The sequence below is a fragment of the Trematomus bernacchii genome, unplaced genomic scaffold, assembly GCF_902827165.1.
Source record: "Trematomus bernacchii unplaced genomic scaffold, fTreBer1.1, whole genome shotgun sequence".
NCBI classification, from domain to species: domain Eukaryota; kingdom Metazoa; phylum Chordata; class Actinopteri; order Perciformes; family Nototheniidae; genus Trematomus; species Trematomus bernacchii.
The window spans coordinates 842,569-857,122 of NW_022987648.1; the positions used below are offsets into that span (position 1 = coordinate 842,569).

General features: G+C 43.3%; 1 protein-coding gene across 2 annotated transcripts; it reads right to left on the reverse strand.

The window, feature by feature from the left end:
* Positions 1-3,861: 3,861 nt before the first annotated feature.
* On the reverse strand, positions 3,862-14,553 carry si:ch211-140m22.7 (uncharacterized protein LOC570370 homolog). 2 transcript variants are annotated; one of them, XM_034134331.1, is made up of 8 exons: positions 14,432-14,553; positions 14,134-14,200; positions 9,158-9,263; positions 7,148-7,590; positions 6,529-7,015; positions 5,252-5,315; positions 4,832-4,956; positions 3,862-4,174 (listed from the first exon to the last, which is right to left on the reverse strand). In XM_034134331.1, exons 2-8 carry the CDS (start codon positions 14,176-14,178, stop codon positions 4,143-4,145), a joined length of 1,302 nt encoding a protein of 433 aa, XP_033990222.1. In that variant the 5' UTR covers positions 14,179-14,200; positions 14,432-14,553; the 3' UTR covers positions 3,862-4,142. The 2 variants fall into 2 exon arrangements, with proteins under 2 accessions (XP_033990222.1, XP_033990221.1); XM_034134330.1 differs by having other exon boundaries at positions 6,529-7,590.
* Position 14,554: the final 1 nt, after the last annotated feature.

A 14,554-nucleotide genomic window follows, 5' to 3' on the forward strand; every position in this document is an offset into this window, starting at 1 on the left:
CACACTGTTCATACTAGGCTAGGCTACTGTGTATATAGTGTATTCATACCCCTCACTGTTTATTCATCATTCAATTCATTCTATATTTTATTCTGTAGATTGTGTACATTACTTTTCACTTTACTGCTTTATGCACTCCTGGTTAGAAGCTAAACTGCATTTCGTTGTCTCAGTACCTGTAATCTGTGCAATAACAATAAAGTTGAATCTAATCTTGAGCAGGAACAAATGTATTTACTTAGTACATGTCTGACATTAACGATTAAACACATTTGTGCATTCTTTATAAATGCAAACCGAGTCAAGCCGACTCCGGAGGTGGCGGTATGCACCTTAAGGCCCCTACACACCAGGCCGATATCGGCCGTCTTGCGTTATTGGGCGAAAATGGGTTCCTTGTCGCCCAAAGAGAGAAACAAAAGCACTGTACAAAAGATCAGCTTTATTGTCAAAATGTTTACAATGTACAATTTACACGCTGTTCAGATGCCTCATAAGGGCTGTGCGCGTGTCTTGCCCCCCAGCCTCGGCAATGGCTGGCCCATCAAGCTGGGTCGCCGGTAAGGCAGTCCATTCGTCCCTGTACTCATCATCATTACTTTCACAAAGGTTATGTAATATGCAACATGCTGCCACCTGGATTTTGATCTTGTCCATCTTGCAGTCGTTTCTTTTCATCAAGCACCGCCACCTGCCCTTCAGTCTGCCAAAAGCGTTCTCCACCACCACTCGTGCTCGGCTTGTTTTGTTATTGTACGCAAGTTGCTCAGACTGCATTAACTCAGTTACAAAGCTGTATAACATGAGCACAAACAGCACAACTTCAGTCGACTCCATCTCCATCATGTCTGAGGTCGGAAGGTAAACAACAGACGCCTAATGTACAGCGAGTGGGTGGGCGTCGCAGTATACGCGGGAAGTTTTTCTTCTTCTTCTTCTCTTGTTTTTGTAGCGGATTGCAAACAACTTTAAGGTGCATACCGCCACCTACTGTACTCGCCGTGAAGTGGTTTGTGGCCTGCCAGTAAACCCAAAGCAGAAGAAGAAGAAGTGACGTCAGTGGCTCATTTGCGTAATCTTCCCTCAGGGAAAAGTACTCCGGTGTGAACGCGATCTGTACTAACCCCTAGATTCCACCGGGTCCGTCTGCGGCGCGTTACGGACGCGTTACGGCTGCGCCGCGGTGCTCAAGGTGATCGCGGCCACTCTAGTCAATGGGTGCTATTCCACCACACGCGGCGCGTTACGGCTCAGACGCGTCCCAGAAGCGGCTCGGCGCAGGGCTTTTCTAAAATTAGGATCGAATCCTATTTTTGTCGCGGCGCAGCCGTAACGTAAGGTCGGGCAGGCAGGAAGTGGAACGTTCAGAGCTATATAGACCTATATATATACACACACACAAACTAATTTTGCAGACCCTATCCCTCCGTAGTCTTTCAAGTAGGAGGAGAAATGCCAGCGTTCTCCTCCGATTTACAGGCACTGTGTAAATTATATATATAGAATAATTATGATGATGAATGCATTTCTTTACCACTAAAATACAGCAACACATCTTTGATTCATGTCGTTTATAACTGGGATATTACAGTTATTATTAACTTTGTCTGTACAAAGTAGCCTGTCCAGGAAATATGCCCAAATCAACAAAAACTGCGAGCCGGCAGGCAAGACGCTCCGCTTCTGAAATGCTTCTGAAACGCGCCTGGTAGGGTATGACGCCGGAGGAGGCCGGACCAAAACCGCGGCGCAGACGGACCCGGTGGAATCTAGGGGTTACGGGCGCGTTACGGGCGCGTTACGGCTGCACCGCGGTGCTCACGGCGATCGCGGCCACTATAGTCAATGGGTGCTATTCCACCACACGCGGCGCGTTACGGCTCAGAAGCGGCTCGGCGCAGGGCTCCTCTAAAATTAGGATCGAATCCTATTTTTGTCGCGGCGCAGCCGTAACGTAAGGTCGGGCAGGCAGGAAGTGGAACGTTCAGAGCATATATAGCATATATATATAGATATATACACACACACAAACTAATTTTGCAGACCCTATCCCTCCGTAGTCTTTCAAGTAGGAGGAGAAATGCCAGCGTTCTCCTCCGGTTTACAGGCACTGTGTAAATTATATATATAGAATAATTATGATGATGAATGCATTTTTTTACCACTAAAATACAGCAACACATCTTTGATTCATGTCGTTTATAACTGGGATATTACAGTTATTATTAACTTTGTCTGTACAAAGTAGCCTGTCCAGGAAATATGCCCAAATCAACAAAAACTGCGAGCCGGCAGGCAAGACGCTCCGCTTCTGAAATGCTTCTGAAACGCGCCTGGTAGGGTATGACGCCGGAGGAGGCCGGACCAAAACCGCGGCGCAGCCGTAACGCGGCGCAGACGGACCCGGTGGAATCTAGGGGTGTTTCTCAATCGCGAGTAAAGCTGCTTCAGAGCCACTATTTCAAGCATACTACGTCATCGAGTGCCGCCGAAGTACTGTTCCAATCTCCAGCATACTTGGAAATCTACCGAGCCCGGCGTACTCCGTTTGGAGAAATATCGAGGCTGCACATGAGTAGACTCCGCGGTCTTAAAATCCCCACAATGCTTTGCGCACGGACCAATTTCCCCAAATCTGTGGCGGAAGATGTAAGGCGGGGCCTCTCATATGACGCACACCTGCACACTTGCTAGCGTGTTCCACACTTCGTTTTCCGAATGCCAGGAAGTATTCTTGACTCGCTTCTGAAGCAAGATGCTCGGCAGACATGTGCTACCAAGCAAGCGTACTCGCGATTGAGAAACACCCTAGGGGTCTCGTCATACTTTCAGTTGAGCGCGCTACTAAAGAGACGCGCTACCATGGAAACCAAACAATGGTGTAGCTGTATTAAAGTCCGAGTGGAAACAGTATTGACTAAATTTGATTTTGTCAGAAATCGGGAGAAATATGACCCCGGGAGGCAAATCGGGAGTCTCCCGCGAAAATCGGGAGGGTTGGCATTATGCATGTGATGTGTAATGTCCAGGGCCGCCCCTCCCTACAGGCAGATCACGCAGACTGCGTGGGGCCTCACCTCGCGGAGGGAGCCTCATCTGCGGCGCACCTACAGTGTAAACGCGCCACAGTTCCACTAGCTGAAAACGTTACTCACAAGTCAGTCTGATTCAAGTTTGAGTTCCTCCGTCCTGGCCCTGCTGCAGACTGTAGAGGTCAGCTCAGGGTTATTTCTCTCATGCTGCGGTTCCGCCGGCTCGCGACCACACTCTGTCCGAGTCCGACTGTGACCATATGAAGAGAACTTTCGATGTCTGATAAATAACACAATTATCTCACCTAAAGTGACAATTATTTAGCTTATCACAAAAAAAACGTTCATCCCACAGCAGGCCATAAGACCTGAGCTTCCACTATTGCTGTTTTTTGTATGTAGGAACCTGCGATCTAAGTTGTTCATACATTACATAATTACACAGTTTTGTATGTCATGAAAATAAAATACTTTCTACTACTGATTCCTAGCTTTAGTGGATTTGAACTCAACCATCTCGATTTTCGACACGCAGTATTGTGTATATTTGAGTTAAATGCTTGAAAATTAAAGGACAACTCACACACAGATAACCAACTTTACATTTTCTATTGTGATGCACGCTTTCCCTGACAGCGGCACGAATCAAATATTCAGTAAATATGCCAAATAAAAAATAGTTGCACAATTATTTCTTTTTATGAGGTTCAGAGGCACACACACACACACAGGTCCAGTATTTGTCCAAAAATAAACGTCCAACTCAGACAGTGATTATGACCATTTCACACTTTCCCTGGCAGCGGTATAAAGAGGCATTCACACGACAAATATGAACTGGAATTTATTGGTTTATTCACATTTAACTCAGCCACAGATCTATCTATACAAAGATTATTTCACAGCCCTAAAAGAACTTGGTCTGCCAGAAATGTACATCCAATGCTTTAGCTTCTACTCATCGCATAGCTAGCAATTGAAACAGATCTAATAATTGCATACAAAGCTAGAGGCAATGGTTTGTTGTAAATATGACATTAAGCAGATACAGGTGTATGGTGTACAGGTCAAAGGCAACATTAGAAAAGTTCAATTGCATAGTGCTGCTGTTTACTTCTGGGCAACTTCATCAAACTTGGGCTCTGGAAAATACAAAGTTGACATATTAACTCAAGTACAAGCACTCACAATTTTCACATGGTTTTATATCACAAATATTCAGATTTAACATTTTTCTGAATCCTGATCAAAGCCTTCCCAGTCTAGCCATTACATTTTAACATATCTTGTCGGCCTGATGGTGTGACATGTCTGGCTTCCATCAAACAGTCTAAGAATGGACCTCTGCAGACCATGAAAATACACAATAACTTGCTGTAGCTTTGAGCCGTTCAGACTAAATGTACACCAATCGTGTATGTTTATTGCATGTCACACTGCGAGATGGGTAAAATAAAATAATGGTTGCAATCCATGTCAGACTGTACAGTATCAATATTAAAGCATGCCATGACTGGGAGGTGAATCAAAACAAGTGTCTGACAGTGTATGAGACCATCTGCATTGCTCTTATGTGTTGAGGATGAAGCAAACTAATAAACAGACTGTGAAAATAAGGCATGACAAACTTGCAACAATTTTAGGTATGGATCAATGAAATGTATTTTGTTGTTACCCTTCAGTTTTACAACCCTTGATAATGAGGAAACTAACAATGCAGAACACCAGAGTACCGCAGTGCATAGCTCATACAACTACACGTTTTAATGCTTGACCAAGAGTTAGTAAAGTGGACTCACCTGTGAATTTGAACTCTGGAAAAGATGTAAGGTCCCCACCACCATAGAGTCTCTCAAGCTTTGATACCTCATCTGCCCAGGCCTTTTCATAATCTGATCCTGCATCCACTAACCCCTCCGTTGCCCTGAAGAAGGAAAAAGATCAGTTATCAGCAAAGATTAGTTTCTCCCTCATTGAATGCATCTTATGTGAAAGAAAACAGTCTCACTTAAATCCCCAGTGCAAAATCAGCACCAAGTTTAATGAAAGGCAAATGCACAATGGTGCCTCATTTCTTCTTAGTTACGTAGTTGTTGACATGTTCACAAGTTTGAATAGTTGTTTACAAGTTTTAGTCAAGGGGAAACTTGCAGATTTGAAAGATCTATGTATTCAGCAGAAAGCAACGGCTGAGTGCCTAGGTGGAGGGGGAGACTTACTGGCTTTTTGAAGAATATTCGCGTATGGAGTCCAGGAAGAGCTTCTGAATTGGGTCCATTTGAGCTGAGTAACAAAAAAAAGGATGAAAACAAACAAAATGGAATGAATTTCAGCTCGGAAAAATACTCGTAAACCAGGATCATCCATCTGGTTAGGTCCATTTTGCTAGAACAAATAAACAACAAATCCGATTCAACCGTAACCCGCATGCACATAAGAGCACCAATATGGTAGACAGTACATGTAGACAGCTACAGGGGTCAGATAGGAAAGGACTTATAAAAAAGGTCAGTTGACAGGTTAAAGGTTGCTGTGATAGTCATGCTAGTTAACACATTTACAGAACTGCAGTAAGGTATAGGTTGCCAGCCGTCTATACTACACAAAACAAGTCCAAATAGACAAATATAAATCTTCCATTTTGACTCCACACCGCAACCAGTGTGCATTCTCACCAAGTGCTTTTACCATGAAAGAAAGTTTACACGTACACATTATCTATTAACAAGTAAACCCAACATGTAGGGATTGATAAGGTATTACTTTTACCATTTCAAATAAGTGGGAGAAGAGTAAGGGATGAAAGGAGGTTGAGGAAAAAAGGGTTAGGGTTAGAAAAACAAAACAACTTTCTCCTTCACCAGTGGAAACAGTACAGTTAGCATTATCTGTAGTCTTTAATAATGCATAGTCATGAAGACAGTTCCATCAAACTACAGGCATTGCTGAGAATCATTGTTATCATGTTGGAACATCTTGGTAAACCTCTGCAATTCTGAATAGAAAAAAAAGGAAAAGAGTATGTAAGAGTAAATGAGTGCGGCAGGCAGACGTTAGTGTACGAAAAACAAAAACTTGATGGCATTCAGAAATAATGGCAAAAAGCTCAATGAAAAAGGGTGTGCAGCTAAGACATGCATCATTATTCAAGATGGCTGAAGCAGTGCAAACACACAAGACAATGAGTTGAACTACAGCTACATGGAAGATGACCCAGAAGTCAAATGGGACATGAGAAACAGGAAGGTAGTGTTTAAGGAATATGGGCTGAAAATCGATCAAGTAATACTAAGGACTATATGGAACAACCTGTGCACGGCTAGAACAAAAGAAGTGAGTTTGTGATGTCCCGTATCTTTATAGCTTATCCTTACGCTCATCACAAACGACTATTGTATAGTCCTAGAAATGGTGATGAAACTGACAGCCGGTAGACTGCAGGGTCCACAGAGGAAAAGAGAAGGATTTTGTGAGAGGGGGAGGTTGTAATGTGTACCCTTAAACGGTTCAACTGGTTCAGCTGGGGCCTCCACCCGCAGCTCCTCTCCTGCAGCTTCAGCTACGACTGGAGCCGGGTCCACCAGCTCCTCTGTTCCCTCCACAGGGCCAGAACCTTCAGCTTCTACAGGGGCAGCTTCAGCCACAGGCTCTGGAGCAGCTTCTACAGGCGCAGCTTCAGCCACAGGCTCTGGAGCAGCTTCTACTGTGGCAGTTTCAGCCACAGGCTCTGGAGCAGCTTCTACTGTGGCAGTTTCAGCTTCTACAGGCGCAGCTTCAGCCGCTGGCACAGCCTCTACAATTACTTCTGAGACAGCCTCCACCATGGGCGCAGCTTCGACCACAGGACTTGCTTCAGCGACAGCATCGACCACAGCTTCAACCACGGGCACCGCTTCGGCGACAGCTTCGACCACAGCTTCAACCACGGGCACCGCTTCGGCGACAGCTTCGACCACGGGCACCGCTTCGGCGACAGCTTCAACCACGGGCACCGCTTCGGCGACAGCTTCGACCACGGGCACCGCTTCGGCGACAGCTTCGACCACGGCTTCAACCACGGGCGCCGCTTCGGCAACAGCTTCGACCACGGGCACCGCTTCGGCGACAGCTTCAACCACGGGCACCGCTTCGGCGACAGCTTCAACCACGGGCACCGCTTCGGCGACAGCTTCAACCACGGGCACCGCTTCGGCGACAGCTTCAACCACGGGCGCCGCTTCGGCGACAGCTTCAACCACGGGCACCGCTTCGGCGACAGCTTCAACCACGGGCGCCGCTTCGGCGACAGCCTCGACTACCGGCGCAGCTTCTACCACGGGCGCCGCAGCTTCTACCACGGGCGCCGCAGCTTCTACCACGGGCGCCGCAGCTTCTACCACCGGGGTGGTTGCCACAGCCTCAAGTGCGGCAGCAGCGGGGGGGGGATCTGCAGCTGCTTTAGCAACAGCTTCTGCTGCTGCAACAGCTGCTGCTGGAGAAACTTCTTTCTTGGGAAGGTCATATGACTTGTGCTGGACAAGTTTCTCTAAATCGAAGAATGTTTTAGCCTGGTCTTTGTCTAGGACAAAGGAGGAGGGCAAGCACAAGATGCATTATTATTATTATTTTCTTTTTTACATGTGTATAGAGTTAATTGAAAAGAGGACCACCATTAACGCACATTTATCAAAATACAATCACTATACTGGAAAGTTGAACATCAAGGTTGCTTATGACTTAGCCAAAGTAATAAAGCAAAGGAAAATAACAGCTTCAGGAAAAACTCTTGACATTAAAAGAACAAATATAACCTTGATCATAATAACTTTATAAAAAAAAGATACATTGAGTATATTACATTTCAAAAAAGAACGTTATAGCGTTAGTTAGTAGGTGAAGGAATTGTCAAACCCTGTGAAAGGGAATCCAGCGGTAAATCAATGAACTGTGGTGAAAGCATAGCGGATTGATTCAAAAAGGTAAATGTGTGTAAATTGCTCGGTGACAGTTAAAGGGTGAATGCAACCTCGATATCCTCTGATGTGGAAACGGGGCCCAAACAGTGGTCAAAATGAGATCTTGATGTGGCTTCATATCTTCAGACATGGAGACTGAAGTTTAGGCTGTAGAGCGCAGAAGAGCCATGGCTTTTGTTCACTTTTTGTTTTTGAGTATAGCTTCACTGTTAGCCGGATTGTTTGACCAAATCTGCATATTGCATGGTTATTGTCAACTCCCTGGCACCATTTCAATTAAATAAATATTTTTAACAAGACAAAGGTCTAAAGTAGATTTACTTATTCATCAAAATGAATTGTAACAGAGCAGTTTTTTTCATCAGAAATCAATGCTTTCCACCTCGCAAACTGAGCATTTTCAAACCAAACCGCCATATTTTGTAAATTTCTATAACTATGTATCCTGTAAATATAATGTATGATGTCCTTTATTGTTTTATGTTTCATGTGGAATCTATATGCTGCAGGTCTCCCTTGAAAAAGAGATCTATGATCTCAATGGGACCATCTGGTTAAATAAAGGTTTGATATATGCTAAATCCTGCAAGTTCATGTTCACGTTTGCTCAAGTATATGGTCGTAGTAGAAACAGGTAAATATGCTTTGTATTTACACTACTGATCTCCTAACCTGAAGCCATGACATGAGCCATGTGGGCTGGAATCCCACTCCTGACCTTACCTCAGTCTCCCCAGCAGTGCCACAAACTAAATAATGTCAAACACAAAAGCTAAAACCCTTCTTTTTTTTTTTTGTTACACTGGACTCTGTTCTTATCCGTTTTGGTTACAGAGTAGTATTCACAGCCTCCACTTTTTACTTAATGATGAGATGGAGTATATCTGGGTCTGACCTCTAAAACTGTTGCGTAATGTGGTCAGAGGGCAGTGGAAGATATCTCTACACCTCTGTCACGATAACCTGTTACTTTTAACAAAATACTCTATTTTGAGTCTGTCAGGGCTCACTAAAGCACATCATTTAGTCAAACAGTTATCTATGTACTCTGTGCCATTACTGAGAAGAAAACACCAAATGCCTCAATCAGGATCAAAGGTTTCAACCTACAAGAGCTGCTTAAGGCTCGGCCACATGTTGTGACAGTGTCAGTGTCTATCTGAATCCTACCTGAGTTTTTCTTTTTTGTCGACTTCTTGGAACCCCCGGATTTTGTGCTAAAGGCTGCAGCTGCAGGCGCTCTCCTCAGAGTACTCCAGCTCTCAGCCTGCAAACACTGACACACACACACACTATATTAAGCCAGCTCCAGCTTTGTGAAAACATACATGTAGTCTGCAACACTAATACAGTTGTTGATTAATATGGACCTGGATCCCACACTCACTTTCACAGAACTTCTTACCACTCAGCATAGGACTATCAAAACTGTAGTTAGCACACCAGCTAAATCAGAAGCTGCGTGTGTTTATAATGCAGCTGTGCGATTAGTCAAACAAGAATACTTGTCAAAACAAGTAAAGGATCAGCTAAATTGAAACTAAATTAGCACTAAACTTACTTTCAATTTATTTTCATAATATGATGGAAATGTACTAAATAATATCAGCTTAACCCTTACCTTAGTCTTTCTAGTGACAAGGTAAACGCAGATTTGGCCATTTTTAATCTACTTGCACCATTCCACATTAGTTTGGCACATCCAGCCAAGACCTTGCATTGTGAAACAACTTACATTTGAACAAAATCTGTTTTGAAGTCTATGAAACCTGAGAGTCCAGGAAGGCTTCTAATTTCCCCTCCTCGGTCCTCCGGTAGTGACCCGGAAATGAATTTCAGCGCGCCATGTTGAAGGACATCTAATTTCTCTAAATGCACATCGAGGACCGAGCATCGATATATCCAGTCTCTGATAGTGTTACGTTATTATGAGAGTGCTCTCATACTTGTTTGATTCTGAAATTGTATATATTTATATAAATATATGTGTGTATATATATGTCCGCATCTGTAGCCTGTTATTGTCTCATTATACCGCACTGTGAATGAATCAAAGTAAATATATAAGTGGTCATGAACACATCTGTCCATCAGACAGAGGGCTGCTGTGCCTCCTGTCATCATTAATGGACGTCTCTTTAAAATGACCGCTCAGAGGAGAGGAGTTCTCATTTCTCTAAACGCCTGCTGCTTCCACTCCTCTCTCCTCGGCTCGCATCTCCTGTGGGCGGGACTAAGACACGAGGATAGGAGTCGAGGAGGGGAAATTAGAGAATTGAGAAGCCTTCCAGGTCTGCAGCAGGTTGCACTAACACCTCAGATATGATGCCCTCTAGTGGAAATAAAGGTGATGTCTGCAGGACACCTCAGCTGGGTTGAAGACACAATGAAACACAAACCATTCTTACACCTTAAACAGCTGCTAAGCTTACGACAGAGTGTCTCTGTTGGAACTCTGTTCTAATACTGCAATCCATTCAAGTGGATTAATATCTTATATAGTGGATTGTGCACTTGACAATTAAATGTGTTCCAACTTTAAGATTCCCATGTGTTCTCACATCATGAAATTATGAAAATCTTAGTCTCTCTTTGGGAGACCACTTGGGTGATTGGAGGTTACATAAAAACATGCAAGAAATGACAGAGTACCTGCTGAGAAACAGCCAAGCTCTGTGCACGTGTTTCTAGTGTTGAGTAGTTACCGAGACGGATCCATAATCATTACATTTCTTAAGTACCACATTCATTCCAACTCAAATATTAACTACTAAGTTAAACCATAACATACCTTTTCCTTTCCAGGGTTGTAATCTTGTTATCACTGAAGCAAATGGTAAGGTTGGAGTGACTATTACATTTTGTTTTAGGAAATAGACTTCTCATTTCAAACTGCCCCACAACAAATTAACTTTCTTGTGCATTATCAGGGTATATGCAGAAATCCTGAAGTGAAATGTAATTTTTTAAGACCCTTTCCATACATTTTAAAGCTCCCATGTCATGCTTTTCCGGTTATTACCCGTCCCCTTGTGTGTTATGAAGGTTTTTATGCATGTAAACGGTGTGCAGAGTCAAAACCCTCAAAGTACACCCTGTAGCGAGTAAAACTCTAACACAGAAAATACCTCCCCAAAACGCCTCGTTGGAGATACGTCACTGCCCATTTGAGTCTTCCATTTAGTTCCGGGTACCGCCTGATGTCATGCGGTACCCGGAACGAAATGGACCAATCCCGAAGAGCTGTGGCCACACCAGCAGCGTCGTGTTCCTCCTCCAGAGGTTCGAAGAACCGGCATTTCACAGACGAAAGCTTCCAAAACATTGCCCAGTTTGAGGCCGGATATGCACAGCTTGTTTGGACCGTTTGGAGCAGGGGAAGATCTGGGTACACAACCTGTAAGTTTGCATTGTTATTTGTGTATTTATCAAACAAGACTGTTTAAATGTGTAAACTGTGTTGGACTGCTAAGCCATTGACACAGTGCTAACTAAGTTGCTAGAGTTTCCATATATCAACTCTAATATCAGCAGATGGCCTTGCATACATGTATCTCATAGCAGGAGAATGTCTGCATTCACACACAAAATACCTATTGACAGTATACTCCGGGTGATTTGCCGGTCAGTCGCGAAACGTAATTACATTATAGCTGGCGTAGCGATCTAACACACGGAGCTAGAGCTAGTTTCGGTCAGAAAAACATTTTTGTGATGCTACGTTGCTAGCGTTTAAATATATCAACTACAATGTCAGCAGATGGCCTTACATGTTTGTCATGGCAGGAGAATGTCTGCAGTCACACACACGGAATACTCATACAGTATACTGTACTGTGATTTACCGTACATTGTGACCGTACATATACTGCATGTAGCTAACGAGGCTAGCTGTATGCTAGCGCAAAACAATGTATTCATGCAAGTTACATTGTATGACCGAACGTAGCAGAATACCCGTATACGATTGCAATTATAAACACGTTATTGCTAGCCTAATATGAACCACTAGCTTTTGTTCATAGTAGTTTTATTACACTGCATTATAGTTGCCTTTCCTCCAAGCTAACGTTCATATCGTGTTAGCTACCAAGGTAAACAAAGCTAGGTTAGCATATTAGCAGGCAAGCTGTTCATTACACAACTACTACTAACGAATCTAAAACAACTAAGTTTCTCTAATATTTTGTGATTTGCATTTGATTTCGTCCAGCCAGATCCTGGCGGACAATCCATGACGGGGAAGGGATTCTACTACTACTGAGGGTGCTAAAAGGCACCGCACCGACTGTGCGCAGGCAAGATGCGAGGAGGAGGAATGGATGATATACCGTGTATATATGTATATTTATGTTCATTTTGTACATTTCTAAAAATAAAGTTTAATGGAAATACTTAGTAGGCCTATCCTTTCTTCCCTGAATTCATATATAGCAAACCATGATTTGATTTCTCATCAAACAGTAGTAGTTTATAACGGGTAAAAATAACTTACTCTTTGTTATGAGAGTAGCTCGTAGGCCACAACGGAAAGGCAAGGAGACATACACGAGTTTACAAAACCACGGCACATTTATTGTAGTAAATGCAGAGACAGGTGGTCGAGGGGAGAGGGTCGCTCAGTTCGTCCTTCTGCAGCCGCTTTGGAGAGAGACTCCGGGCCGCTGGGATTAATAGCACCGGCTACGGAGGTGTCCGTGATCGCGCTGATTACCCTCTTCAGCTCCACCCCACCGTAAGACAAAGGCCCTGGGGCCGTCACACTCTTCTATAACAACAGTTAAAAATATATATGTATATAAAATATACCGCTGTACCGACGCCATGATAAGACTGATGTTACGCTGAGAGCAGCCGGGAAAAGCACTGACATGGGCGCAGCCTCTCTGGTGGTTGACTAATCAGAACGAGTGGCCGAGCTGACCAATCGGAGCACACTAGGCTCACAGGGAGGGGGGGGCAAGAGCTCCAACGAGTCGTTTAGTGGAGAAAGTGAATACTGCTGAATACACATGCTTGACAGAGATGCTGTATGCGAAACCAATGTGAGTTTGGAAAATTGCACAGTATAAATCTATTTTAGTATACCTCAACAATGTAATTATGATCAGTGGAAATGGCCATGACATGGGCCCTTTAAGACCTCATCGCCGCTTCGAGTTTTAACCGACATTTGCGACACACTTTACCTCACATTTACTATACAGTATTGATTGTCCTTCCTCCTTATCTTCCAACCATTTGGACGCAGACTTGCATTTCCCCATAACGATGTTGTTTAACAACCGGCGTAAACGGACCTTTGCGCGCTATCAGTCAGTGAGCGTGCGATGTTCAGATGACGTCAAATCCAACGGGATGCCATAAATAAACTACACAGAATCACACTACACACCTACGCATTACGCAATGATTACAATCAGGCACACTTTAGAATACAACCTCTTTGGAACATTTATTTATTATTATTATTATTATTATTATTATTATTATTATTATTTATATTTACATATTGAAAACAAGCTACAAAATGTAATACCTTGGAAAATGCCGTTTAATACTTTTTAATAGCCTTAATTTTCGCTAAATTGATTGATCAACTTTGAATACATTTTAAGACCCCGCGGACACCCTGATTATGTTTAATTTCTAATCAAATTCCTATCGTTTGAAGTATATTTAGAATGTGGCTGTACCACTATTATGCAAAGACAATTTCAGTGCAATACCTGACCCTGTAGTGGTGAATGATCACTAATATTGGAAAAAAATGCACAACCTAGCTAGCTTATTGTGAAAATTAGCCAAAACTCTAATGGCAACGTTCATCAGAAAGTCAAATTCCTGAGAGTTCAGAAGTGGAGCTTCAGCTGCTGTGAGCCCGTGAGACAGACAGGACAACTCGCTGTCTGCCAGAACGGGCTAGAGTTTCAAGTGTATTAATTCACAAATGCAACAATTTCAAAAGTGTTAATTGAACAAAAACCTACTGATTTTAGGCACGAAACTGTTCATTAATAGTTTCAGGAACATCATCGTTTTGGTTAGTTAGCTGCAGCAACAAACAGGAAACAGACACAAAAACAACTGGAAAATACATTAATGCATTTATTGTTCACGCCAGAAATGATATAGGCCTACGTTACCTTGACACAGCCTAAACGTCCTATCCTCAGCAAGGAAGCCGCCATCTTTCCTCTCAGCCTGCCTGTGCTGGGAGATTCATAAATACACGATAAACGAAGACAATAGTGAATACTTCACCATATTTACAATGGCAGCTTTAATTAATTACATTACGTAACGTCGTGCATGACAACAGAGCCGCAATAAAAAGCATCTGAGGCACACTGTACAACTTTATCTGACTGAGATTAAAAAAAAGCTACCTGTGGTGCAAGAAACATTAAGTGTTATCACATAGACGTGGATATTGATAGTTACCTTTTGATAAAATGAAGGCTGTTCTACGGTTCTCCTGAGCTTGACGGTCAAGACACGGCTCCCAACAGCATGCACAGGGCTCAGTCCTTTATCCTGCTCTTTATGTAACACATGAATGTGACT